Here is a 27,132-nt window from a genome sequence, read left to right on the forward strand (position 1 = left end):
ATGTGCAGATCTCTGCGAGCCCTGGGGTGAAATAACCATGGATGGTGAAGCAACAGGACGATGTAAACAAAGTATTCATTATTAAAGCATTTATAGATACTGGACATAAATTTTGTTCATTAGAAGGAAACACAATCTTTAAATTAAATTTAAACAAGAGAAAACCAGATACTGGATTTCATTAAAATATTACATCACAAGTATATTTTTATAACTTGACTGGAAATGAATATATTCCCGGAATAACATTTTTGCTGGAAATGACGCAACATATTATAGTGAAGGGATAAAATCATGATTTAGTGACTTTCGCTTTCGTTGTTCAATATTTCCACCGCAATCGCTTTCGAATGGTTTCCAAAAACCGTTGTACCGTACCGTATTAACAATAATATTCTATCCTATCATAGCCTTATAATCCAAAACAAACCACAAAAGCGATTGCAGGTAACACTGTTGAACGAAAAAAGCGAAAGCTGTTTTCGTCACTTCCACTGTAATACTTTTTATCATTTCAGAAAAATATTACATTTCCATCTCAGAAATAAATGATGTTTTGTTGAAACGTAATGTACAGTATTTAACATTAAAATGCAAAAAATAGCATAAAAACAATTAATACACCAGTAATACTGGCTAGCATTCCACTGTCCCTGCTCCCCGCCAGTCACCTCTTCCTGCCTCGACATCCCTCCCGCCTCCTCTAAGTACGTCACTACTGTTGTATTAACTTAATATTTTATCCTAATTGACTTGAACAAATGTCTACGATACCATATTTCTGAATATTTTCAATAAATCCATCAAATTTTCCCTTGCCATCGTCTGCAGCACCAAACAAGCCCCAGTCCCTCTTGAACAAGGCTAGAGGGTACGTGTTTTTCGAACCGTTTTCAATTAATAAAAATGTTACATCACACGATATATTTTACCTAAACTGCGCCTGAAATGAATATATTCTTGAAATAAATAGTAATTTTGAATGAAACGTGATGTATTTCAACGTAAAATAGATAAAATACATGACGCAAAAACAAAAGACTTCATATAACCTTCCCAAATGTTCAAGAGATGTTACTTGTCTTTTAATTAGTTTTCGTTAAAATACTAGTTATATTAAATGATATTATATTCATACTGTGCTTATATACCACATTCACAAAAATGAAATATTTGCTGAAATGACTAAGTATTACAAGTGGAAATGAAGTCACGACGAAAAAACGATTTCGCTTTCGTTCAAGATAGCCAGCTTTTCGAATGGTTTTCAGTTAAAAATCTGTTGCATCACAAGTGAATTAGGATAGAATATTAATTGTAATAAAAACAGTTTTTAACTGAAAACCATTCGAAAAGCGATTACGTAACATCTTTTGAGCGAAGAAAGCGAGTCATTGCTTTCGCTACTTTCCACTGTAATACGAACGTCATTTCAGTAAATATTACATTTCCATATTCTCAAAATAAATAGCACTTTTGCGAAACGATGTATTTCAATGTAAATTAGAAAAATTTGTTACATGAAAAAACAAGAGTCTTTACCTAACCTTCCTATGTTCAAGATATGCTACTCGTTTTTTCAGTAGTTTTCGGTTAAAATACTCTTATATTAGTATATCTCATTCATTCTGTGCTTGATATAATACATTCACGGAAATGTAATATTTTGCAACTACATTGTTGATGTCAACACAAGTGTGGTTACAGCGAGACTGACTGGAGTGAGGGAGAGCTATGCTGTGTGTGTGTGTGTGTGTGAGGTTGGAGCGGTGGTGTCTCAAGAAGTTCGTGTAGTTGAATGGCGCGATTTGAAATGTACTTCAATTACTTCAATGTACAGAATATTCTCTGAGGCAATCCATGATTTGCGAATCCGTGAATGCTAAAACCAGCGTATGAAAGGGCCGACTGTACATATATATATATATATATATATATATATATATATATATATATATTTATATATATATGTGTACATATATATATATATATATATATATATATATATATATATATATATATATATATATATATATATATATATATATATATATATCAAGTAAATCAAAGCAGGATCTAGGTATATGCTGATAACCACAAGGAAAGAAGAAAACACGAAGTTCCTAAGTTATTGTATATTCATCTTCAGGGGTGAGTACAGACTAAAAGAGAAATACAAATCAAGGTGTATATATAAGAGAGGTGAGTCCAGGTCCACAATGGTCAGGTATTAGGTAATGACCTATTAATTTTAAATAGTACTGACAATAGTTGTGGTCAGGTCAGATGGTAAGACATGACCTTTCCTCACCTGGTTACAAATTCTTCTTAATTACAAAATTGTCCAGTTTGTACATGCCATTACTCAAATTCATGTTGAATGCTTCGGTATGTTTAATAAGACTAGATTCTATGATGTTCCTACCATCAATTGAATTACAAGGTAATATTGAGGAGGCATTATCCTGAAATCAATGCAATGCTTATATCCTTCAAAGAACAAACAGAGCATTGATTCCTGGCCTGTCCTAACACTGTATTTGTGTTTTTAATTCCAGTTGAGATCTTACCTGTCTGGCCTAAGTAAAATATATATTACCTTCCTTATGAACTTTATAAATGCAACCAATTGTGTTGTTGGGGAGTTACAAGTGAATTAGGATAGAATATTATTGTAATACGGTTTTAACTTTGAAGCCGTAACATCTTTAACGAAAGCAATCTTTCGTCACTTTCTAACAAATGCGTCAGCAAAATATTACATTTCCATATTCTCAGAAATAAATAGTAGTTTGCTTTACAGGTAACAATAGCACCTTGATCTATGGGTTGGGTGTTAGGTGGAATGTACACTACCTTAACATCAGGGTGCATGTTGTCCAGGTGTGGTGGGTGTCCCGGAGCATTATCCAAAATCATCAAAATCCTAAATGGAATCCATTGTTGCAGACAATACTCCTTGGCTCGAGGAATGAAACAATTCATGAACCAATCCTCAAACAATACAATGGTCATCCAAGCTTTTGTTACTGTGATAAAACAATGGCAGTGTGTGCTTGCTGACATGTTTAAAAGCTCTGGGGTTCTCTGAATGATAGATCATGAAGGGTTTGTTCTTGAAACCAGCAACATTCCCCCCCAACTGAAGTGTAATTCTGTCCTACCTTGAATCCTGGCATTGTTTTCTCCTCTTTGTGGATGTATGTCCGCTCAGGCGTGCACTTCCACAATAATCCAGTTTCATCCACATTGAATATTTGCTCAGGCAAATAATTTCCTTCCACAATCACACGATCTAGCTCCTCCTCAAAAGCTTCGGCAGCACCAACATCAGCACTAGCTGCCTTTCCACTCACCTTAACATTATGTAAACTGTAGTGTTTCTTAAATCTGTTAAACCACCCATGACTTGCTGTGAAGGTTTGGTCGCACTCATCTGCCTGCTCCTTCAGGCTTTGGAACAGGCTTCTTGCGTAGCCTGTAAGGTTAGAAGGCTTAAGGGTACACGCTTCTGTATTTGGTCTTCTATCCATATCGCCAATAATTTTTCCATATCGTGAATAGGACCTTGCCTTTTCTTAGTAATTATAGTTCCCTTTATAGGTGTTGTTCCTTTCACTACATCACGAATACGTTCCTTGTCCTTCAAAATAGTGGATATGGTCAAGTGTGAGAAGCCTAGGTCGCGTGAAATTGTTGCTACAGTTTTTCCATTCTTATACTGCATTATTATCTTCATATTCATCTCAAAAGTAATTGCTTGTCTCCTTTTCTTCTGAGCACCACCAGCACTCACTTGTACGCTTTCCAGTCATTATAAAGTCAATTAAATACGATAACGTAAGTACACAGCGCGATCAGTATTGGATACGATAGCCAAACACCAACTAAGCGCCCTACTGAGTGGGAGCTGTACCCACGCGGTGACCCAAGCCACGCTCTCGTCCAGGACGGAAATGTTTCGGTATAGAAAATGCACGCGTCAATTGAAAAAAAATTTGGTCCCGACTGCGCGGTTGTATGTGCGGACAGTCGTTACTGTCAGAGCAGGTCGTAACTGCGGATGGACGTAGGTCGAGTCGGTCGTAAGTTGGGGAGTACCTGTATACATACAGCTCCTCCCCGACTTACGGCGGGGTTAGAGACCCTAATCCAGGTCGTAAGTCGAAAATGCTTAAATAATACGTACATAGAAAACCTAAAACGGGTCTCTCTTTTATTTCTCAGTACACTGCGCAATCACTGACGTTGGGATTTGAAAATACGTAATTTGACAAAATTTTGGTACGACTGAAGCAGTCGTATGTCCAGGTGGTCGTAAGTCGGGGAGGAGCTGTGTATATGTATGTATATATATATATATATATATATATATATATATATATATATATATATATATATATATATATATATATATATATATATATATATATATATATATATATATATATATATATATATATATATTGTATGTTATTGCTATTTCTGTATTATTTTCCCTCGTTAGCTCTGCCTTACAAAGGATGTGGGTTGTAAAAAAAATTTGACTTGAGTGTGTGTGTGTCAGCATCTGGAGGAATCAGACGATAAATAGAGAGCTTTAATGTATCATTGTATTTCATTTTGAATTATTTCCTCTTTCAGAGATTGTGCTGATAAAACAAGAGGCCCTGAGCTGATGATTCCAAACTTAGTACATCAAGATCTCTATAGGTCATGATGACGTGTCTTGACCTCGTGCCCAAAATGACTCCTAACCCAACCCTCACCCATCCTTTTATCCTTCTGCCCTGAAGATGGCATTTGGCAAGCACCTGCAGATGAATTTTTACAACAAAATTTCCTTTCTAGGCGTAATATGACTTTGGTTCATTGGCTCATTAAGATTGTTTATTTGTGTTTTGTGTTTGTCTTTGAGAGAAGCATATACATAGTGTACTGGTGTATTATCCACTTCATGGTAGCAGTTAGCATGTTTCCTAGGAACAGTGCCACTAAAGAGACCACTCTAAACCTTTTATGATATGATTAATACAATGATCACCTTCTCTTTGGTTCACACCCAGGGTACAATAGTCCTCCCCAGGTATAAATGGGTACCTAACTTTATAGTTAGAGAAATGAAGGCACTGCCAGCCGCACTGTCTTCTCCTGTACTGAAGGTTTAGTTCATTGCATCCACCGTGTCCTTGTGCATATACTATCTTCATCCGTCAAAGTTGTTTTCCTCTACGGTTCCTCCAGCTCGTCTTTGTATATTAAGTTCCAGCCTTGTAAATGTTGAGGGGAATGAACAGGCAGACCGAGCAGCCACGTGCCATCCACTATACTCGAGTCATCTCTTACCTTTCAGGGGCTTGATTCCAGACCTCAAATCCGCTATCTATGATGTCTGGCAGCGAAGGTGGAATGCCATATCTGACCTCAACAAGTTGTGGAAATCATGGGGGAGGGAAGAATATATCCCGGGACTTATCCTAACACGGTTTGACTCTGAGAAATAGTCAGTGCAGCAGGAGGGTTACTGTTGCTTGTCACCGTTGTGTGGTGTGGTTGTTCCCTCCCAGAGAATAGTTTTACATCCATGAAGGAAACTGAATTTATCCCCCGTCTTTAAAACATGTGGTAACGAAACTTACTTTTGATATTACGTTTATTATTTTCACAATATTTATTCTTTACTATAAAGCATTAGAGTGTGGCATCAGTAACAATAGTTGTTGGGGATACAGTACCAGACAGATTATGAAATATCACAAGTCAGGGTCAGATGCCAAAACTTGTGCATAACACCAAATGTCAAAGGTTATTATATCTGCTGAAGGTCAAAACTTTGTCTAGAACATAACTTTTATATGGAGATATTTTGATGATAATTTCAGTTGAATATATGACTATAGAGAGTAATGAGTGAGTGCCATTGGCATACGGGTACACCTCACTAGACCAATTAGATGCGTTACGGTTATGACCTCTTCTTACGCAACACGTTCAGAAGGATCATCCATGGCAACAACTTCATTTCTAGTTTAATTCTTTGTGGATGAAGAAGTCATGGCATTTCTCTTATGGTAGCGCAAATATTTGAGTGGAAGGCTGTGTCAATGACCAAGTCTTTTATGTTGTGAAAGTGTTGCTGCCACTGTGAAGATGGAATATTCTCCTCTCAAAGAAAGTTATTAAGATGTAATATATAAACAAGTACAGTAGTACTACTTAGTGTGTGTCAGTTCTCTGGGGTGCTTGCTAGCCTAACCCAGATGTGAGTTGGCAGTGTGATATGTCTTCCATGAAAGGTGTCTTCTTAGAGGAGATGGCAATAAGTGACAGTGTGAGGATAGCAATGATGGCGCCTCAGAAGATATGATGTATGACAACCTAACTACATTACAGCGGTGGTTAAGAGATCTTTGGCTGATCTGAGTGTGGCTAAAGGTTGGTACCTGATGCGACGTTCCTGTTGGCTGAGGCTGTGGAGGAAGTCCTTGAAGAATTTATAATATGTACTGTATATGTTATTCTGAGTCCAAGTGTTTGATCTATATGTATTTTTTTTTTCCAAGAGTTAATTGGAAAAAATGCCAAATATGATTTGGATGCTCTTGATATAAGAATTTCAGGTACAAGAGGACTCATTGTATATTGTCTTAATTGAGCCTGTCAGCTAAATCTCATCAAGTTGAAAGAATTTGAAGTAAAAATAATGATAAAAACTTCATGAGTTATGTATTTATGCAACAATATATTGATGAGCTTTACCTGAATTCATGTTTATTCCTTCCCGAAGCCTCACCCAGTGTATCACTCAGGCTTCATCATGCTTCATCTTTGATAGGTTTTCCTGCTTGACTTCTACATTGAGGGATCCAGTGAGGAGATCCCCAAGCACCTGGGATGTTCCTATATATTGCCCTCGAACTTGAAGGAGAACTATGGTGTTGCAACACTTCCCATCACCTCCCCAAAGCACATCCCAGTCGGACAGCTGACAGGTAGTTACACTGTGCTATTGTAGACTCAAGAATGTGTAAATTATAGACTCAACATTTATTTTCACCTGTACTCTACTGTACTAGAATACTTAGATATTTTAACTGTTAAGTACTGTAGGGTAAAAGGTTGTGTTAGAAGGTAAATAGATTAAGGGAGACTTCTGCTTGATGGAAAAGTTAGGTCAACATCCCCATAACCAACAACCAAGACCTCCATGTGTGCCAAAAGTCTAACACAGGGAACATAAAACTTGCACAGATAATGGCTGTCATCTATGTGCTAAAAATGTGTCCAACTCAAGTTTAATATTGGAGTATGGAATGAGTACAGTACATGTTTCTCCAACAGTTCACTACATGGTGGTTAACCCTCTGGAGTACGGAGGGGACATGAGTGTGTCTTACGCACGCCACTGGAAGGACAGCTGGAAGGGACTGGAGGTTGGTCATCGTGGTGCTGGCAACTCTTACCATTCAGAGCCAAAGAGGTAATATTGATGATTGATTTATTTATTATGCATTTATTTATTTATTTTTTTCATTACTGTACTATTTCTCTCAAAAACTTGTGTACACTATTATGAAAAACAATTCATGATCAATTATGTATATTTTATATACTACTGTGTTAATAAACGTATTTTTTTGTTAATAATTTTAATTCATAGTATGTGTACAATTTTGGAGACCTTGTATATGTGTCATGTATCCCAGGTTGAGAGGGGTATGTTATACAATATATACCATGGTAAAAGAATACCTGTGTAACGTATTAAATGGTCTATAATAATGAAATCAGAGTACTGTATTCTCTTTTTGACGACCCTGTAGTCCGTGATGTTCCATTTGTGCTACGTTGCCTTGGGGTCCTTGCCTAGTAACTCTGTACCGACTCTTCTCACATCTCGGAGGTGGCAGCTGCATCGTTCAGGCATTACTGGGAGCCTTGGCAAATAAAAATTACGGAAGTTATTTATTTATTTATTTTTAATATCGGCGACAAAACGATGATCCTCTTTCTTTCTGTAGCTGCGCGAATATCAGAGAAAACACCGTCGCTTCCCTCAAGTACGCGGCAGAGAAGGGAGCGGATATGGTGGAGTTTGACGTTCAGCTGAGCAAGGACCTGGTGCCTGTTATCTACCACGACTTCCATGCCTGTATCGCCCTCAAGCGCAAGAAGGAACAGGACAAGACGGACCTTCTCGAGATCCCCATCAAGGACCTGACGCTCTCTCAGCTGCAGGCGCTTAAGGTGTGTAGAGACAGAGAGACTGGGGCATGTGTAGCAACTATCCGATGGTCGCGTGGTGTACCAGTGAGGTGGGTGATGTGTAGCAGTGAGGTGGGTGATGTGTAGCAGTGAGGTGGGTGATGTGTATGGGTCATGTGTAGCAGTGAGGTGGGTCATGTGTGGCAGTGGGGTGGGTCATGTGTGGCAGTGGGGTCATGTGTGGCAGTCATGTGTGCAGTGGTGGGTCATGTGTGGCAGGCTCATGTGTGTGTGTCAGTGTGGGTCATGTGTGGCAGTGAGGGTGGGTCCAGTGTGGGTGATGCAGTGAGGTGGGTCATGTGTGCAGTGGGTGGGTCAGTGGGGTGGGTGGGTCATGTGTGTGGCAGTGTGGTCAGGTGCATGTGTGGCAGTGGTGGGTCATGTGTAGCAGTGAGGTGGGTCATGTGTGCAGTGGTGGGTCATGTGTGTGCCGTGATGTGGCAGTGAGGTGGGCCATGTGTGTGTAGCAGTGGTGGGGCAGTGAGGTGGGTCATGTGCAGTGAGGTGGGTCATGTGTGCAGTGGTGGGTCAGTGAGGTGGGTCGTGTGGCAGTGAGGTGGGTCGTGTGGCAGTGAGGTGGGCCGTGTGTGGCAGTGAGGTGGGTCGTGTGTGGCAGTGAGGTGGGCCATGTGTGGCAGTGAGGTGGGTCGTGTGTGGCAGTGAGGTGGTTTGTGTGTACCAGAATGAAGTAAGTTTTGTACAACTGCTGTGTTTGCCTCGTCTATCAGTACAAAGGAGTCGGGGGGGGTAGCAGCACAGCACTTATCAAGGTTTGGTATTGGGTAAGGTGTATCATAAGATATCAGTGCTGTAAATTACTGTACTAAACTTTTATATTACAGGTGTTTTCCAGCCATTCTCATGCTGTCAGTCACCCTTTTGTGTTCTCTTACAGTCTCTTCCCGGGATAACCTTCGCCGGAAAAGCAAGAAATTAGCATCGCGAATAATTAACGAAATAATCCTGACCCTGTTGCCTTACAGATGCTTCTAATAATCATTGTTTTCAGGACCATTGAAGAGTAGCTAATCACCTTGACACTAAATAAACTCTTCCTCTTGTATGAGTTTACCTACAGCCACCATCACAAAGGCTGAGTCATCTTGCAGGGCCTTTCACCATCAAATCATCTCTAAACCACATGAGTTGTTCACAGTGCACCAGTTGATGTTCCTGCCTAAACGCACACATCTCCCAGGTTTGTAGTATCTTGCCTATTGCAGTTAACCTACTGTAATGCTCTCACTCTCTCTCTCTTTGGCTCTGATTTCAAGACACTGCTGAACTCTTGTGCAGATTTATATGTGTGTGTTTGCTGGGTTATACAGATAAATAAATCATCTCTACTTGCTCTGTGGTGATAAAACCAACCTCCAGAAAGGAAAATGGAGAAGTTGTATCTCTGTAATGCATGAGAACTTGGGGGAACCTTCAGAAAATGTATAGAAAATGAGTTTGTAAAGTAGAGATATATATATTAGATTATTGGATGTTATTTTGATGGAGTATTAGGTAAAGAAAATAGTGAAGAATATTTTTGTTGATTTGCCAAAACCTGGGAAGCCATCAAGAATGTGTAGTTAAGGATAGGATGGTGTAGGCTAGTTGTAAAAAAATGATCCTTGGATTATATCATGGAAGAGGGATACCACATGGTGTTTTGGTGCTTAAGATGATGTTGAAATTATTGATATAATGAATTAAGCCAGTTTAAGTTGATGGGTTGTATATAAAGAGTACTATTATAATCTCAGCTAGGGGTCACTATGTTTTGTATAATGAAAATATTGTATTGCTTTTATTGAGTAATGTGCAGATATAAGATAATCCTGTAATTTTTGTGGGTTTTTTCTAACAATTCCTACACACGTTTCAAAGCTTACTTGCCAGACCGTACTCGGACACCTCACAGTTGATTTCTGGTGATACATATCCCCACTTTCATTACATTTATGAACTACTGTACTACTCTTCACTAGATTATCTTCTCCTGCTGCCTTTATAAACATAACTCCATTCACCTCTTATCACTCCTTCTGCTGTTGAAACGCTTATATCTCTCAGAGAATTTCATGTTACACTGGAAGAACTCAGATGTGATTCACGTGTTGGGAAAGTTACTTGAAAGACTACAGTATTAGTATTTAGTTTATTCGGATAAAACCTTAATCTGTGGTAGTGTAAATATCTCGGAATACATAACAGATTATTAAGCAGATCAGAGCCGAGTAAAGGAGAGGGAGGTTAGGTTAGGTTTGGTACTGTGAGGTGGAAGGATAGTCATGTGTGTTCTTATGTGATAGAATAATTTAAGAATGAATGTGTGATGTGCTTCTGGGTGAAATCTTTCCGTGGTCACTTTTTACGCTTCAGACAGTTACAAGTAAAAGAAAATTATGAATTGATTTCTCATCATTCACAAAATAAATCAGTGTTGTTGCTAATGATATTTTTATTGTAGAACTTTTAGTCCTTATTAAAGAGTTGGTTTTAATCAGGTAGACAGTTTCTCAAGGAGGTATTAGTTGAGAGGCTGAGGTCCCCAGATCTTTCTCTAATTTTAGTGTATGGTATGTGTATATGTTGTTGGGGCACTGCAGCTTATTCTCTATCTGTTTATATTTTATTTCTGTTTATTGATTTATAGTTTCTTCTGGACTTTATTTATCTGTGTGTGTGTGTGTGTGTGTGTGTGTGTGTGTGTCTAGGACTCCCTCATCCACATTATCCTCACTCCCGGATACCTTAAAGTGCTGTCTAGAAATTGAAGCAGAACTAATGGGTAATATACCATCACCACTATATGTATGCTGGTGCATGTATGCTTCATGATACCCTAGTGTAGTGTACAGTAGTGTGAGGTTTACGAAGTGACTGCAACTGCAATTACGTTTCTTGCTTACGATGCACAGGTCATTGCTTATTATGATTCAGCCTGTTTATAATGAACAGTGACACAAGGCTTGTTTTGATTTGATTTATTCCTTGATTAAATTATTGTGAGGCTTTCATTATTTATGGTGATTTTGCTTGGTTGTATACATGTTAATATTTCTTAATAATTTGTGTAAAAATGTATCCTGCTTGGAGTTATATCCTGCGTTCTTGTTCTTTCCTGCTGTTCTCTGTTCTTGCTTTTTATTCTTTCCTCTTGTTGTTTTTAGCTTAATTATTGCATATGCTTTGTCTCATTTCAGTTGGTTTATTTTTCAATCTTCTACAGCGCCACGAGAAGACAATAGCTGTAGCTTATACTATGACGCAGGATGCTTTCATGGAAGATCTTTTTAAATTTACTTATTTATTTGTTTTTTTTTTTTTTTTTTTTTTTTTTTTTAATATGTTGAATGTTAAAAGGATGAAAATGGGTGGTGAAGATGACTGGGTATTATTGACTACCGCTCTGTTCTCAGTGTTGGGAATATTGCTTTTTTCTGTTGGTGTTTGTCTTTTTTTTTATTATTTACTTGCTTTCCAGATCTTTTTTTTTTTATTATGATATTTCTTCCATTTTCTATCCACTTAATTATCTTCCTTCCATTCTATACCTTTTTTATATATTCTTGCAGTGTTTTTTTATGTAATATTTCCGTTAGCCAGAATCCCTCATACCCGGAACTCTCCAATAGCCAGAATTAAATTTTGGGGGGAAATCGTTCCCGAAGCCAGAATTTTCCGGAAAATTCCATGAAAATTTTGCCGATACCCGGAAAGTTCCGGGGATGGAGGACTTTTTTTCTGGCTTTGAGAGAGTAGACTCGTTACCCAGGAATCTCTCATTCCTGGAAGTGCTCTGCATCAATTGTTCTGGCTAACGCAAATATCACTTATTTATTTTGTGCCATTTTTTATTGTTTTTATTTATTTTGAGATGGGGATTTTCTGTAGACTTGCTTTGCTTTTCACTTCGTCTTGCCTCAACTGTATCTCACTCGCCTCATCTGTATCTCACTTGCCTCAACTGTATCTCACTTGCCTCAACTGTATCTCACTTATCTCTACTGTATCTCACCTGCCAGGCTATCACCCCCGCCTACCACTCACTCTACACTTGACAGCAATTATATTCATTGAGTGAGAGTTGGACTTGTAACTCATCTCGGTGGTCGACGTTTGATGCCTCAGGGAAGATAGGTCAGATATGGATGGTCTGGTATTTACTGTTGAAGTTATGATGAACAAAGACAGTCTTAGAGGGAACACACTATGGGGATCACTACAGAACACTTGAGGGTAGTACAGTATCTAGGCAGTGATATAGACTCGCTTTTACTTGATACAGTAACTACAGAAGCCACGGGGCAGTAGTACAGAAATAGTTTGTTATTACAGAGTGCTTTAGTTGGAAATATTTAAAACTGTGTGTCAGTCAGTCAGTCATTGGGTAATTGCAATATACAGTTAAATACCAGACAGTGGCTTTGTATTTTTGCTAAGTTTGGACTCCAGATATCATAAAAACAAAATTGTATTGTAATAGACTGAAGTGATTCTTGGTGTCACAGTTAAGAATGAAAAAACATAGACAGTAATTAAATACTTTGGACTGTTGTCAGTTCCATATTGAGACTCTTATTGGTGCTTGTTAAGTCTTAGTGGTATTGTGAGTGTGTGAGGTGTGTGTGTGTGTGTGTGTCGGGGGGTTGGATTTTGAACGATTCACTAGCAGCATCTTATCGTATTCACAAAATAACAGAATCAGTTTAATTTAGTTTATGTATATCATGAAGTACAGTATGTTATGAATTTGTCTTAAAGTAATGCTGTAAGTCACTTCACACTTATAATCTTGTCAGCAGTAGTTAATGAGCTGCAGGACTCGAGATGAAACAAATTAACAACCTTGTACATTCTTAAAGTTCCCTAAAAATTAATGTCTTTATGTTCAAACTTAATTCAGTGTATTGTAAATGTATTAAGGGTGTCTGCTGTGAGTTGAAGTGTGTGTGAATTTTTGCTAGTCATAAACCAATTGTTTTTAATTTTGTTTAGGGTGTGAATAGCAGTATTGTTGACAGCCATGAACTCTCAGAATAAACAGTGTACACTGCATCTTGCTGTAAAGATGCTTCCCTCTCTTCTTGATGCCCTCACACAGCATTTAGTAAAAGCTATCCTTCCTCTTGTAATTTATGATTTAAAAAATGGCAATTCTAAATATTATAGGAATGTATTAAATGATTATTTCTAGCCTAGTGTTCATTGTGGGTATATACTGTATATATAGTACAGTATATATATATACTGTATTTTTTATTTTTTGCATCCCTTAAGTGTGACATGTCACGCCCCTCCCCAGATAAACTCCCGGGCGTGTTGCCAGACAAATTGCCCCTGCTGAGTGTAGTGTATATTTTTTTTTTTTTTTTTTTTACCCTCAGGATCTGAGTCATCTCAAAGAAGGCAGGCCGTCCGACATCCTCTCTTACTGTGATCGTGAAGACATGGTATGTTGGCAGCACCCCATGAGAAAGCGTCCGTTTATCGCCAATCCTTTTCTTACTCCGTACCTCTCAGGCCCACATTCCTTGACACTCAACCATCTGGCTGTTACAGGCTGTAGTGCGGAAACATTTTGTATCTGCATAACTGTCGTCCATGTACAGTAGAACCTCGATTTTGATGAATATTTCTCTCCCAGGCAGATCATATCCTTCAAAACAGACTAAAGAAATGCCACCTTAGGAAAGTGTAGAAGGTAACATGAGGTGAGATGTGTTGTGAAGATCCAACTCATTTATTTGGAACAGAGATGTAGACGATGGATATATATAAGTGATAAACTTACTGTCAGTGGTAGTAAAGGGTTCAGTACAGTATTTGTTAGTGGAGAAAGTGACACAAGATAATAGCAGGGCAGTATTTTGCTGTGTGGTAGTGTATGGGAGAGCAGCTAATAATGACTGAAGGACCTCTATGGGTTGTGAGTAACTTGTAAAGATTAAAGTCAAAAAACATGCAATATATCACCTTGGTTGTGTGTGTGTATATAGGGTAGTTTTAATAACTGATGACAAAGTATAATTCAGGTTTTTTTTTTTTTTAGTTTAGTATAAAAATGTGAAGCGATTGACTGGTAAGATCTATCACATTTGACAATTTTCATACGAGTGATGCATCTCCTATGAGTGTACGAGGCTGAAACATTGGCTAGTGACTGCAGAGGGCTTAGATTGGTCTACTGAGACATAGAATTAATACTTGAAAGATAGCTAGACCGAAGAGGGGAACCAGCAATACAAAATAGAGTATTATAGAATAGCACATGTCAAAGGAATTATTGAAACTTAATGGGTACAGAAGAAATCAGTTTGAGCATAATGTAGTGAGGTGTGTGTGGGATTATATACAAAAGGTATCTCCAGCACTGTGTATGGGAGTATGTTTATGGAACTGAAAGTACTGTGAAGTGTGGTTATGTGGTGAAGCTTTTGGAGGAGTCATCTGTGTGTACTGGTAAAGGGAGGATACAGTATCTTCAGACAAGTCACAGTCATTGAGGTTCTGCTGTACGTACATCTTAGGCTGGAACAGATGCCTCCCACTACCTGCCTCGTAACTCTTGTCTTTTAAACGTCTCCTTCCCAGAATACTACCCACCCTGACTAACTTTGGGACTCGAGGAACAGATGAATGGGCAACAAGTGTCTCGTCACCAGTGGAGTGCTCTCTGGGCTCTCATGTTTGTCATTACGTTCTCTTTTAAGAAGTCCTGCAGTACATAGTCAGTTCAAAAGAGTGTGTAATTTAGTGCATATAGTGGAAGGACCCAGCCAGTTGAGCAATATTTAAGGTAGCACCAGTAATGAAGAGATAGTTAATTGTCAGATTCTTTTCTGTTAGGATTAGATGTAAGGTCTGCTGGTATAAAGAGGTACACAAAATACTGTAATGTAATAGGTAAGTGATGTGTGGTAAGCATGACTTCTCCAGCTTTGTGTGACTCACTTAGTTCTCCATCTTATAGACAGGAGATCCCATCCTCTATGTTGTAGTAAAGTCAACGTTATTTTTCTTGAATGTCGGCTTTGATGCGAGACTAGCAGCTGCACACCTGTATTGTCCTGTACCCTGGAGGCGAACGTCTAACTGCTTACATGTTGAAGCTTATTTGTATTGTGCTGTGATGAAGGGATCTTGGTACTGTACTCATTAGTCATAGTGATGGTATGGGTAAGTTTCTTCGTGAGGTGTATTGTTTGTAGAGCAGATGAAACTACCTGTATACAGTTTAATTTAATTTCAACAATATGACACACAGACCCTGTTGAGTCTGGCTGTTCCTGGGATGGTTGGTGATGCTTCAGAGTATACTTTCATGTGGCTTACACCTACTGTTTCTTTTTGTGTGTCAGGACATTGTGCACTAATATCTCCTGTTTCATTAAAGAAAGTTTGTTGTAATTTTTTGTCACAAGTAAGTATATGCTTTGAATTTGTTTCTACTGACCTGAACTGTTTTTCTGCCCTTGTAGACCGAGTAGTTTATGCTACAAACTTTGGCTTGTGTTGATGAGTGTGTGTGTGGTGCTGTACTAGTTATATGTCTGTTTTTACCTATAAAGAGCCTGATTACAAATTGCATGAGAAGGAAAATAAGTAAGTGTTAAGTGTTGCATGACTGGGCATAGTAGGTCTCCTGGGCTCACCTTTTAGAAGTTCATGAATTAGGTTGGTGACGCTAGAATGTGTGTTGGCCATCGTCATTGGTGATTTCTGGGTTCGCAAGTTTTATGTATTTGTCCTTAACCTCTAGTATAGGGGAGGGGGGCACCTTTTATACTGTACTGTGTGATTTTTTTTCTTTTTTTTTCACATACAATCTCACATTACTTTTTCAGTTAACAATGACAGATGGGACACCTACCCTTTCCGTCATCTTCTCTCCTTTCTTAAAACATCAGCAACTCATCCTTGACACAATAAACTAATTAGAGATTGAGAAGTTATTGAGAATATTAGATTCTGAGAGATTTTGTTATTTAGATTCTGAGTGATTTTGTTATTTATTTTATGATTCCTGTACCATTTTCCTGTGGCACTTTGGGACTTTTACCATTCCATTACCATCTTGAATACAGATCCGACCAGTGCATAGGCCTTTCCACTATGCACAAGTTCGTTATAATAATTACATACGGTAACATAAAGAATACATTGTTCTCGGATGTTTACACTTTGTTGTTTGCATTTTGTTAATTTGTATTGCATTGTGAGTTATGGCAGACCAATAATTTTCAAAGCTACAATTGTGAAACTGCAGTAGAGTGTCTTTTAATCCATGACGTGACCGACTTACTTTTTCATTTCCGCGTTTTAGATGATGTACAGTGTATTGCTTGTGCTTATGTCGCTTTGAGGAGTAGAGGTTGTTTCCAGAAGGCACTCGGACGTGATTAGTAAGTCCACGATCATGGTAGAACGAGGGGTCGAAAGGATGGGGTCGAGATGTTGAGCTGTACAAGGTAAAAGTGTTGGCAGGAGAGAGATGGGTGATGCATGAAGTAGAAGATATCCACTCACACTTCTCCTCCCCTTTGTCAGCTTACAGAACCTGTTTGTGTTTTTAGGTTCGAGGAGTTTTGGGGGTTTGAATTGTAATTGGTCAGTTTCAGATTGTTGGTAATTGTAATTGGTCAGTTTCAGAAAGAGTGTTGTGAATTGTAATTAGTCAGTTTCAGAAAGAGAGTTGTGAATTGTAATTAGTCAGTTTTAGATTGTTGTTAATTGCAATTGGTCAGTTTTAGATTGTTGTGAATTGTAATTGGTCAGTTTTAGATTGTTGGTATTGTAATTGGTTAGTTCTAGAGTGTTGGTAATTGTAATTGGACAGTTTCAGAGTGTTGTGAATTGCTATAGTGTGGGTGTAGAAAAAGGACTGTAATGTATTATATAAAAAGAGATATTATACATGTGTTCATTGTATATTGATGGGGAGTATTTCATGTTAGAAAAATAATGTGATGTGGGTAAGACTGCTGGTTGGTAAGTATCTATGTTGGGTTTTGTGAGTGATTGTGTTTTGTAAGTACTGGTAGTGGCAAGGTACCGTGCTGGTGGAGTGTACAGTTGAGTATGTGTACTGGTATTAAGGAGGATGTTAATAGTAATCCACCTCACCAGTACAGCTGTGTGTTGATAACTAAGATGGTACCACTAGTTTTTTGTGCCTTGAGAGTGCAGTACCTGTACTTGCTGGCATCAAGGAGGACATTTCTGGCATAGAAATGTATGTTGATTATTTATCTTGGAAGTTGTGCCACATCTGAAAGTATAAACATGTAGGAAAATATATTTTCCCAAGAATTGTACAGGAAAGATTTTATTCTGTACTCCATAGCACAGAATAATTTATGGTCTGGAAAGGCTTCAATGTTTAAATCCTCTTTTATATTTGTCTTGTAATTTTTTAATGGTATTTATTAGTTTTCATTAGATCATTGGTGAGAAGCAATAGAGATGTGGGAAGCTAGCAGAGAGGCATCTGGCCTGGAGCACAGCCTTTCATCACTGGTCTATCCTCATAACTGTAGACTAAGATGCTTCTCTCTGGCCCCCAGGTGTACCACAAGAAGGAGCAAGGACTGAGCAGGTTCCGGGATGAGGAATTTGAGGACCACCAGCCATTCCCCACATTACAGCGCGCCCTGGAGAGCGTTCCATACACGTGCGGGTTTAACGTGGAGGTGAAGTGGACGATGCAGACAAGGGACGGCACATTTGAGCTTCAGCATCCCTTTGAATTGAACCACTTCATGGATCTCATTATTAAGGTACTGTTGTGTGAGGAGGAGAGTGATGATAACAAGGTCTTCTGTACCTGAGGAACACCAGTTTAATTGTTGATGCATTTATGGGTATCTGGATCATATGATTAGTAGCGTCCCTAACACTAATTTAACCTAACAATCCCAGTTAGCATTAGGGTGTTTAATGATCTGTTGAAATAAGCGATGTGGATGATATTCATATAATCCAGTTATATTCATAAAGTCCGATTTTCCGGCATATTTTATGAACACTCGTGGGTTTGGGTCGGCACTCTCCCGCGAGACACTTGACGTCTGGCCTGTTACTCATCTCACCTCTTGACTGCACCACTTGAGAGATGATTGTTTGATGAGTCATAGTAAGCTTGTTATTTGAGATAAAAAGGTGGGATTTATTGCATTAGTACAGGTATTGTAAATAAATTCTCTACAAGCAGTTTTATATGAGTAATTGAGATAAATAATTATATCTATACTTAAGTGCGAGTAGAACACAATTTTTTTTTATGTCTAATGAAAATCCTTATACCTGTACGTACATCACTTTCTACCTTCTTTATTTTATGTGAACATCATTCAGTTATAAAGCATACTTCTTAGTTTTTGGCACTTGGGATAAAACAATTGATTGTTTAAATTTAATACAAATACAGTATACTACTTTACTTACTGATTAAGGATCTGGGTTCATAATTTAAAATTTTTAGTAATTAGTGTGAATTGATGACCTTTGAAATGATTCAGGATGTTTAAAAAGTCCATTACACTGTGTCCGTAAGTTTTAAATCACCTTTATATACACTTTCTTAAAGATTAAACTGTCAGGGTGTCTACTAGGCTGGAAAAGGCAGGGAATTTTGTTTTGTCTGGCCAGTAGACACCCTGAAAATAGATACACAGGTATAGAAGAAAAGTTGTAGGAAAAAAATATTTTGCAAGGTAATATTGGTAAATATTTCATGCTTATGCATGTACCTGGGCCAGGTACAGAGTGTTAGTTTTTTCTTTCCGAGCACAAAAGATAATTATAAATACTGTATTGAGTCATAGCATTAGGACTGCTTGTTGAAGGGCCAGACAGACTATCACTCTTCAGGTGTTCCCACTCACCAGCAACATGAGGCAAGGTTCAAAACACTCAACACTGTTATGAATAAACAAAATCACTGTGATGCATGAGAAATGAACACAAGCCGTGGGAAATGTGGATCAGTGTTATATCCTGGGTCCTTTAAACACAGAAGGGAGACCGGTGTGGTGACCTTGGAGTGCAGTCTACATAGTTGCCAGATCGTGCTTACATTGCCAGATGTGCATCTTACGTGTAGCTTTCATACACAAACATAAAAATATTTTATTTTAAATTTTTACTTTATATGCAAAGTTGCGTCTTTCCATTTCATCACTGTATTTCCCTGGGAGGTAGTCAGTGTACTATACTAATCCTTAAAAAATCACTAAGAATAAATTGTATTCTTCCCTATAGATGATTCTGGAGTATGCTGGAAAGAGAAAAATTGTATTCTCTTGTTTCCATCCTGACATTTGCACGATGCTACGCCTCAAGCAGAACCGATACCCCGTCATGTTCCTCACTCAAGGGATATCAGAAGTGTGGCCACCCTACGAGGACCAGCGCACAACCACGATCCCTCATGCTGTTTTGTATGCTGTTAATGCTGATATTCTGGTGAGAGTGGATGTTGATTTTTCCATCTGTACAAATATATGTCATTCCACCCATCTCCCTTTCTTGGTCTCTCTGCCATTGGTTATCACGCGTTGGAAACACAGCTTCTCGTCCCATTGCCAATAAGGGCAACGTTGGGACTGTGCTGGGAATACGCATCTTGTGGTTTTGTTGCTTATCCTTGGTCAAATTGCCTAAATTTCTATTCCAGAATGTTATTATTATTATTATTATTATTATTATTATTATTATTATTATTATTATTATTATTATTATTGTTATTATTATTATTATTATTATTATACAAAAAAAAACCATTTAGATGCCAGTGTCAATCCATCCATCCAACATTGTGTCTGCACTGTAACTTTTGAGGCTACGGTACACAAAGGTTAAAGATCAACTACTGCCAGGGAAGGTGTAGGTCACACTTTAAGGTGAAAGGTCTAAAGAGTTAGGACATATCACACACTTAAGCTGATACAGGTATTGAGTTTTGTGGCAGGGAATATGTATTGATTATCTACATTGAATTGAAACAGTGTATTTAGCCAGAAAAACACAGATACAGAGTAGATATTACTAACAATATTAACATGGCTGAGCCAGTTGAGAACCTGATCTCTCCTGTAGGCACCTGATATATACTATACATTTATCTCAAGGAAGTATTATGTAACATTGTAATCATATTAAAATAGAACCACACAGATAACCTGCCATCGGGTAATGACGACTAACCCGCACGAGTGTGGAAAATGGCCTCTCTAGGTCTCCCTCAGATACTTATTTGTAATTATTCCTCTCACAAAGGTTTTATTGTTACAGAAATTAATTGTTAAATGTTTGTGCAAACATTTTTATTACAGCTTTAGATTTATTGTAGATTCTCGGGTAATATGAATTTTCTTCTTGTCAGAGGTTATAATATTCATCCTTGAGAACTTGGCTGATTTTACAGCTCATGTTTTTCTTCCCCAGGGCATTAACGTACACACGGAGGATTTGATGCGTGACCCCAGCCAGCTCAAGATGGCACTGGATCACAACTTGATTGTGTTCTGTTGGGGTGATGACAACAATGACCAAGAGAACATAAAATTCCTCAAGAAAGTTGGACTCCATGGTATAATCTATGACAAGTAAGAGATCCCCCCAGTGTTCCTGTCTTCTGTACTAAATGCTGTGGTTACATATTATAACATGTCCTTTATTTAAAAACCGTTGCTTATGTGCTAATGCCGGTCCTAACTAGAGTATTTCACTTACTGGGGTAGTTTAGTTTGGTAATTTATGCAAAAATAAGATTGCTGCTGCTGTTAGATACCACATTACTGTTACTGTACTGTGTGGGGGATACCAAACTGTGAGCAAAAGTCCACAATAGGAATTCAGTAGGGAGAGTGGGAGACAGTGTGGAGAGTGGGAGACAGTGTGGAGGGTGGGAGACAGTGTGGAGGGTGGGAGACAGTGTGGAGGGTGGGAGACAGTGTGGAGAGTGGGAGACAGTGTGGAGAGTGGGAGACAGTGTGGAGGGTGGGAGACAGTGTGGTGGGTGGGAGACAGTGTGGTGGGTGGGAGATGGACTCACAAGTACTGCAAGTCACTGAGTCATATATTAAGAATTGGTAACATTTATCAGTTAATGAATACCTGGAACTTATGAATATTGAGAGCTTAATTTAACTTTAACTTACTTTAAAAAAATGATAACTTCATGACTAACAACCATGTAACATTGTATCATGGCAGAGTAACTATTGCATCACAACTTGCAACAGTTCATTCTTTATAGTACAGTATATCGTAATGTTGCTGGGAGTCTGGAATAGCCAGACCCAGACTGTTCCTTTAGGGAGAAAATCGAGCATTTTGATTTATTCCAGTCTCAAAATTAATCTAATAGACTCATTCAGTTCAAACTAATGCCATAAACCCCTTATGAACTGGGGATCCCCTGTGCTGAATAAAATCATCTGATGTTAGCCCCTGTAGTGAAGGGGTTAATGGTTATTTTGTGAACTGTACTGCACTGTACAGTATATTCACAATATATAGAACCTCCATCCTAAACAGTCTAGTTTTGCAGGGGCTTACTTTGTGCACCATTTTTCTTCTTCCAAAATGATCTCACTTGTGGCCAGAATACAGTATTATTTTTTTGTCCATGAAATTGATTGATCTTGTTTTTGCCGAACAGTGCATGTGCAAATTTAGTTATAAATACATATATAAACTCCCCCCAAAAGTAATTAATAATATTGGTTCAAACCCTTGTGTGTAAATGGATGAGTGCAGTATGTACCAGCACAGAGCAAAACTTATACTAAGTACCAGCAGAGGAGTTTTATGATACAGAGTATATCATAATGTATAAAGTACCAGTATTCATCTCGCACACATACACACAATATTGTTAGATTTGTCAAAATATTTGGTTTTTAAAGTGTCATAATACAAGCATGGCTGGGAGAATCCTCCTTTAAGTACAGAATTTGTAACAATACAGTGACCCCTCGTTTAACGAACGCCTCGGTTAACGAAATTTCGGTTAACGAACTGCCTTCCATAAGGAACTTCAATTCGGTTAACGAACAAGAATTCGGTTAACGAATTTCTTACGAACCGACCTCAACATGTTTTCGCTTGCACTGACCGGGCAACCAGCTTTAGTATCAGTCCGCCAATACATTAATTGGTTCTAGGGCTTAAATTCCTTACTATTTTAGTAAATATCAAGAAGTTTATACTATTCAATAATTTTAAAAGTTTAATATTAACTTTTTTAGTCATTTTAACAATTATTGAACATAATTGAAGGTAAAGAAACTAGTTTCTGGCGTGCCATCCAGCCTGTTAACACACCAGACAGGCGTTAGTCTCTCTCTGTTTTCAGTGGAGGTAACATCTTGCTTGAGACTCTCTTCAACTAAATGCTATTTTTCTGTGTTTCCAAGCAAATTATTGGTCATTTTGAAATATATTTTACATATTGACAGTATATAATGCAGTGCAGTGTTGATTTAAAGAAAATAATCTTGAAATACACCAAGAGAACTAAAATTTTATGGATGAAATGGTGCCATGGGGTGACTTCTCTTCCACCCCAATGCCTTTTCTTCTTCCTTCTCCTCCACCCTCATTCTAATTCCCATCATCATCATCCAGGAGCCTTCTACATACACACCTCAAAGTAAGTGAACTTTTCTACGATTTTTGTTGAATTTAGGAAATTTTCGGTGAGCTGGAACCAATTACCCAAAAACCCATTGAAACAATGGTTTCGGTTAACGAACTTTTCGGTTAACGAACGACCTTCTGGAACGGATTGCGTTTGTTAACCGAGGGGTCACTGTATATGCATGCAATAAGGGAATTTTCTAAAAGTGTTGTACTCTTATAGGCACAAGATTACTTTGGCCTTTTATTATATTATTAGTCATTACTAAATTTGTATTTTCAATAGAATTGATGAATACAACACCAAGGAGAAGAAGGAAAGCATCTTCCTGTGTGAAGAACGAGAAGCAACGATGTCCACAGAACAGTCAGATGGCACACCTGTCACAAATAACAATGCCAACGTTGCTCCTGGGCCCTCTGGCCTGGCCACCTTCACTGATATGGCCATCCCTGCCACAAATGGAAAGGCTTTCAAGTTGCCAAACCCTTTGAGTATGACAAAGAGCACAAATGTTGGGTGTACCAACAGTGACCATAGTCAGTGCTGTAAACCTATCTCATTTAGCGGTATTTTTACAAAGTGAAGTAAGAATGGATCTGTGAAATGATGTAACATTTTGTGATATTGGAAGTGCAACTGAGAATGTACTTTGGATAAGTAATTTAGATTGCTAAGTAAATCAAGTTTGAAATATATTGTTTGAGTTGTGATTTAAACACTTTAGTCTTCTGTTATGCAAATGTTTGTTATCTTCTATTTTTATACATTAATTTTAGTGATGGTAAAATTTGTTAAATGTAACAAATCTACATTGTTTTCTGCACATGTATATTATTGAATCCATATAAGGTATTGATGGGGATGATTGCTAATTGGACTACAGGAGTGCTTTGATTTACAAAAGGGTAAGTTCCTGAAAAACCTTTTGTAAATAAATATTTCATAAATTGAAGCCATTCTTCCCATTGATTACCATTATATAAAGGGAGATATGTTCCTATGAGGAAAAAACATGCCCCCAAACATAAAAATACACATTTTTTAATCAATTTTTTGTGGGAACAATACTTCTAAGCATGTGTACTGTACTTATCAAAAAGTTTTACACCAGCACCACCAGGCAACAAGATATGAACACTGATAGGGAACGCTTACCTCGTTCTTAGCACTTTGTTGCTCTCCCTCCGCATTTTATGCACTCCTTAATCCTCTTCAGAATGCTATCGCCAGATTCTTTAGCTGTGTGGGGGGGAATTTCTGCCCACAACTTGTGCAAGGCTTCCTCACAGTGCCTCAAGCTTGGAGAGTGATGATGTGTAGTGGTCACACAAACGTCTCTACGCCTCTTAATTATAGCCCATAGGTTCTCGATGGGATTTGTGTCAGGGGAATTATCTGGTCAATCCTCAATAAAGTTAACACAATAATCTTTCAGCCAAGTGCACACAGATTTTGCTGTATGGCACAGTGCCCCGTCCTCCATAAAAGTCTCAGCCTGACACAGCTCAAATCATTCTGGTAACTCATCACATAGTAACTCAAGTACAGTAGTTATATTGGTACATCTTCACGCCATAGTAGGAGAAGCAACTCCATACCATGAGGGAATCCAGGAACTATACAGGTTAGATTTTTAGAGTGCCCTGGAGGGGGCTAGTTTATTGGGCACCCCCTTACATCCTGTGCAAGGTGAAGCGCAGAAGCGTTTACAGTGCCCATCTGGGAAGCATGCGGAGTTCATGCTTGCCTTTATGACTCATGCATTAAGGGCGTAAAAGCCTGAAGGGTCATGGGGGGAAATTTCTCGATACAATTTATCTGTTTATGGCAAAGCGTGGCAGGTCCCTAATAATGTCAGGTGCCAGGCCATAGGCATTGACAATATTGAGGGACATATCTTTTAGTGTGATTGTGATGGCGTGTACGTCGGTATTGTCGGCTTCAAGGGGGATGTCGAGAGGTTGGTAGGGGACGTCCTTCTTGGCGTAGATACGTAGTCCACTAGCATGTCCGCATGGTGGTCAATTGATGTGGAGAACTGGAGTGGATGGGCCCTAGGTGCAGGCATGCCGGTGGGGGACGGGGAGCCAGGGGTGGTGTCCTTGGGTTCATGAGCGCGCGGTGGATGGACGGGGGCAGCCGGGCACGGGGCAGACTCAGTGTGGACGCCAGCAGTGGTGCCAGGCGGTGGTGGAGTAGGCCGAGAGCATGAGGGGCACACAGGAGGGCTACCATGTTGTGTCAAACCAGAAGAGGGGGATGACTGGGTAGCAGCTGGAGGTAGGGGTAGTCTGTGTAGGTTGGAGATGGCGGTACAGACCGCTACTATTTTTTTAGCCAAAATATTTGATGCGGCCCTCTCGGTGTCAAACTTTTTGACTCGTATTATATTAATGATAAGATTTATAAAGCAGTTCAGTGTGACACCACTGTCAGATTCCTCCTCCTGTTGTGTTGGCGCTATGAAAAAACATTCACAGCAATTGGTGACAAATCCACGGTTACAATCAAGATTATCCGGTGCACAGTATCACCTTCATTATCAAATTATTCTTCCTGTTGTGTGGGACAAATAAAACACTCAAAAATTGATGGAACACTCTTGGCTATTATCAAGATTATTGGGTATGACTTCACTATCACATTCCTCCTTCCAGGGGGACCGGTGGTAGAAGCGGTACCGTTCTTGCCTCACAAGCAAGATGTCACGGGTTCGATTCTCGGGCCGGTAGAAGTTGTTTGGACATACTTCCTAGGCCCCATTAGTCCCTGTTCACCTAGCAGTAAAGTAGGTACCTGTTGTCAGTCGAAAGTTGCGAATTCGTATTCCGGGAGAGTTGTTGGAGCTTCCAATAACTTGATGACATAACCATTCACTCTTCAGGCTTCTACGCCCTTAACTCACGAGGCATAAAGGCAAGCATGAACTTAGCATGCTTCCCTGTTGGGCGCTGTAAACGCTTCTGCGCTTCACCTTACACAAGGATGTAGGGGGGTGCCCAATAAAAAATAAAAATAAATAAAAAATAATAATAATAATTCCTCCTTCCATTATGTGGAGCCCGAGTTGTGGTCATTGCCACGTTCTTTTACTACATGGTGGTTAGGGCAACGTTAGTCCTCCACTTTGCCTTAGCAATTGCAACAAGTCTTTCTAATTTCCTTATACCAATACAGCACCTGGAATTCAGACCTTAATCTTGCTGCCATGTGTTTATCTCTGTGGAATTGTTCCCAATGTTTTCTTTGTCCTCAGTTTTTATTGTTTCCCTTTATGTTGCAGAAGAATTGGGAGGCCTTTTTGGTGTGTCCATGGGAATTACTGGAACAATTTTTTTTTTTTTTGTATTAGTGAATTTTTGTAAATGGAAGCACTCCTGTATATTGTATTCTCAAGTCAGATCATACTACAGCACGTGTGACTAAATCCAGAACAGACATTGTTAACTGTAGCTAACACAAGTCTTACTATTACAGACATTCTAAGTTTTGAATCAATAGGCACAACAGTCTTAGCATTTTGATGATAGGCTTTAAAAAATCAGTAAAGGGAAGTCTGTGTCTGGTTGTACAGGACTTGTGGTAAAGCACTGGGCCAGTTATCTTGGGGTCTATCTCCTGTGCAGTTATGAAGTAGATTTCTCTGATATCCAATTTTAAAAACAAATATTCAACACAAAAAGCATCAATAACCTTTTAGATGCAAAGAAAGATATTGTCCAAGACTTATTCAAAACTGGTTAAGGTGTTGCCCAGTAATGAAGTTCTTTAGAAATAGTAGTGGACTGCTTAACAGGTATATGTAAATGACAGTACAGTATAACTTTTTGGTATGTGACTCACTCCAGCCCATTATCAACACTGTTTACCTTCACTCAGCAATATAATGAATACAATAGTAGGTTGTGGATGGTTTAGCCTTGTTTCCCATGGAAACTCTGGAGTTTAAGAGCTCATCTCTAACTTTTTTTTTCATATCCACTTGAACAAAATTATTGCTATATGCTCTACAGTTTGTACAATTCTCAAATTCCATAAAATCTTTCAAAGCTGGCTATTTTCTGTTTCTCTTCTTCCATTTAGTCTTACTTGTGTCATGCTCTAACTCTTAATAAAACATACCGAGGTGAGTTTGGTCTTCTCACACATAGTGATATTCACTCATTTGTTAGTAAGACTGACAACTGCATTCCCTACTAAATGTTTCATTTATTGAGACTGGA

General features: G+C 38.6%; 1 protein-coding gene across 1 annotated transcript in view; it reads left to right on the forward strand.

Moving 5' to 3' along the window:
* Nucleotides 1–23,861, forward strand: part of LOC121863753 (glycerophosphocholine phosphodiesterase GPCPD1-like) — a 46,942-nt gene extending 23,081 nt beyond the window's left edge. The window contains exons 8-15 of the mRNA XM_042362521.1: nt 6,836–6,992; nt 7,342–7,480; nt 8,022–8,247; nt 13,647–13,712; nt 17,826–18,038; nt 19,522–19,725; nt 20,707–20,867; nt 23,192–23,861. Coding sequence (XP_042218455.1) covers nt 6,836–6,992; nt 7,342–7,480; nt 8,022–8,247; nt 13,647–13,712; nt 17,826–18,038; nt 19,522–19,725; nt 20,707–20,867; nt 23,192–23,492 — 1,467 coding nt within the window. The 3' untranslated portion in view covers nt 23,493–23,861. The remainder of the gene's footprint in view (nt 1–6,835; nt 6,993–7,341; nt 7,481–8,021; nt 8,248–13,646; nt 13,713–17,825; nt 18,039–19,521; nt 19,726–20,706; nt 20,868–23,191) is intronic.
* Nucleotides 23,862–27,132: the final 3,271 nt, after the last annotated feature.

This window comes from Homarus americanus, unplaced genomic scaffold (genome assembly GCF_018991925.1).
Source record: "Homarus americanus isolate GMGI-L3 unplaced genomic scaffold, GMGI_Hamer_2.0 scaffold48354, whole genome shotgun sequence".
Lineage (NCBI taxonomy): Eukaryota > Metazoa > Arthropoda > Malacostraca > Decapoda > Nephropidae > Homarus > Homarus americanus.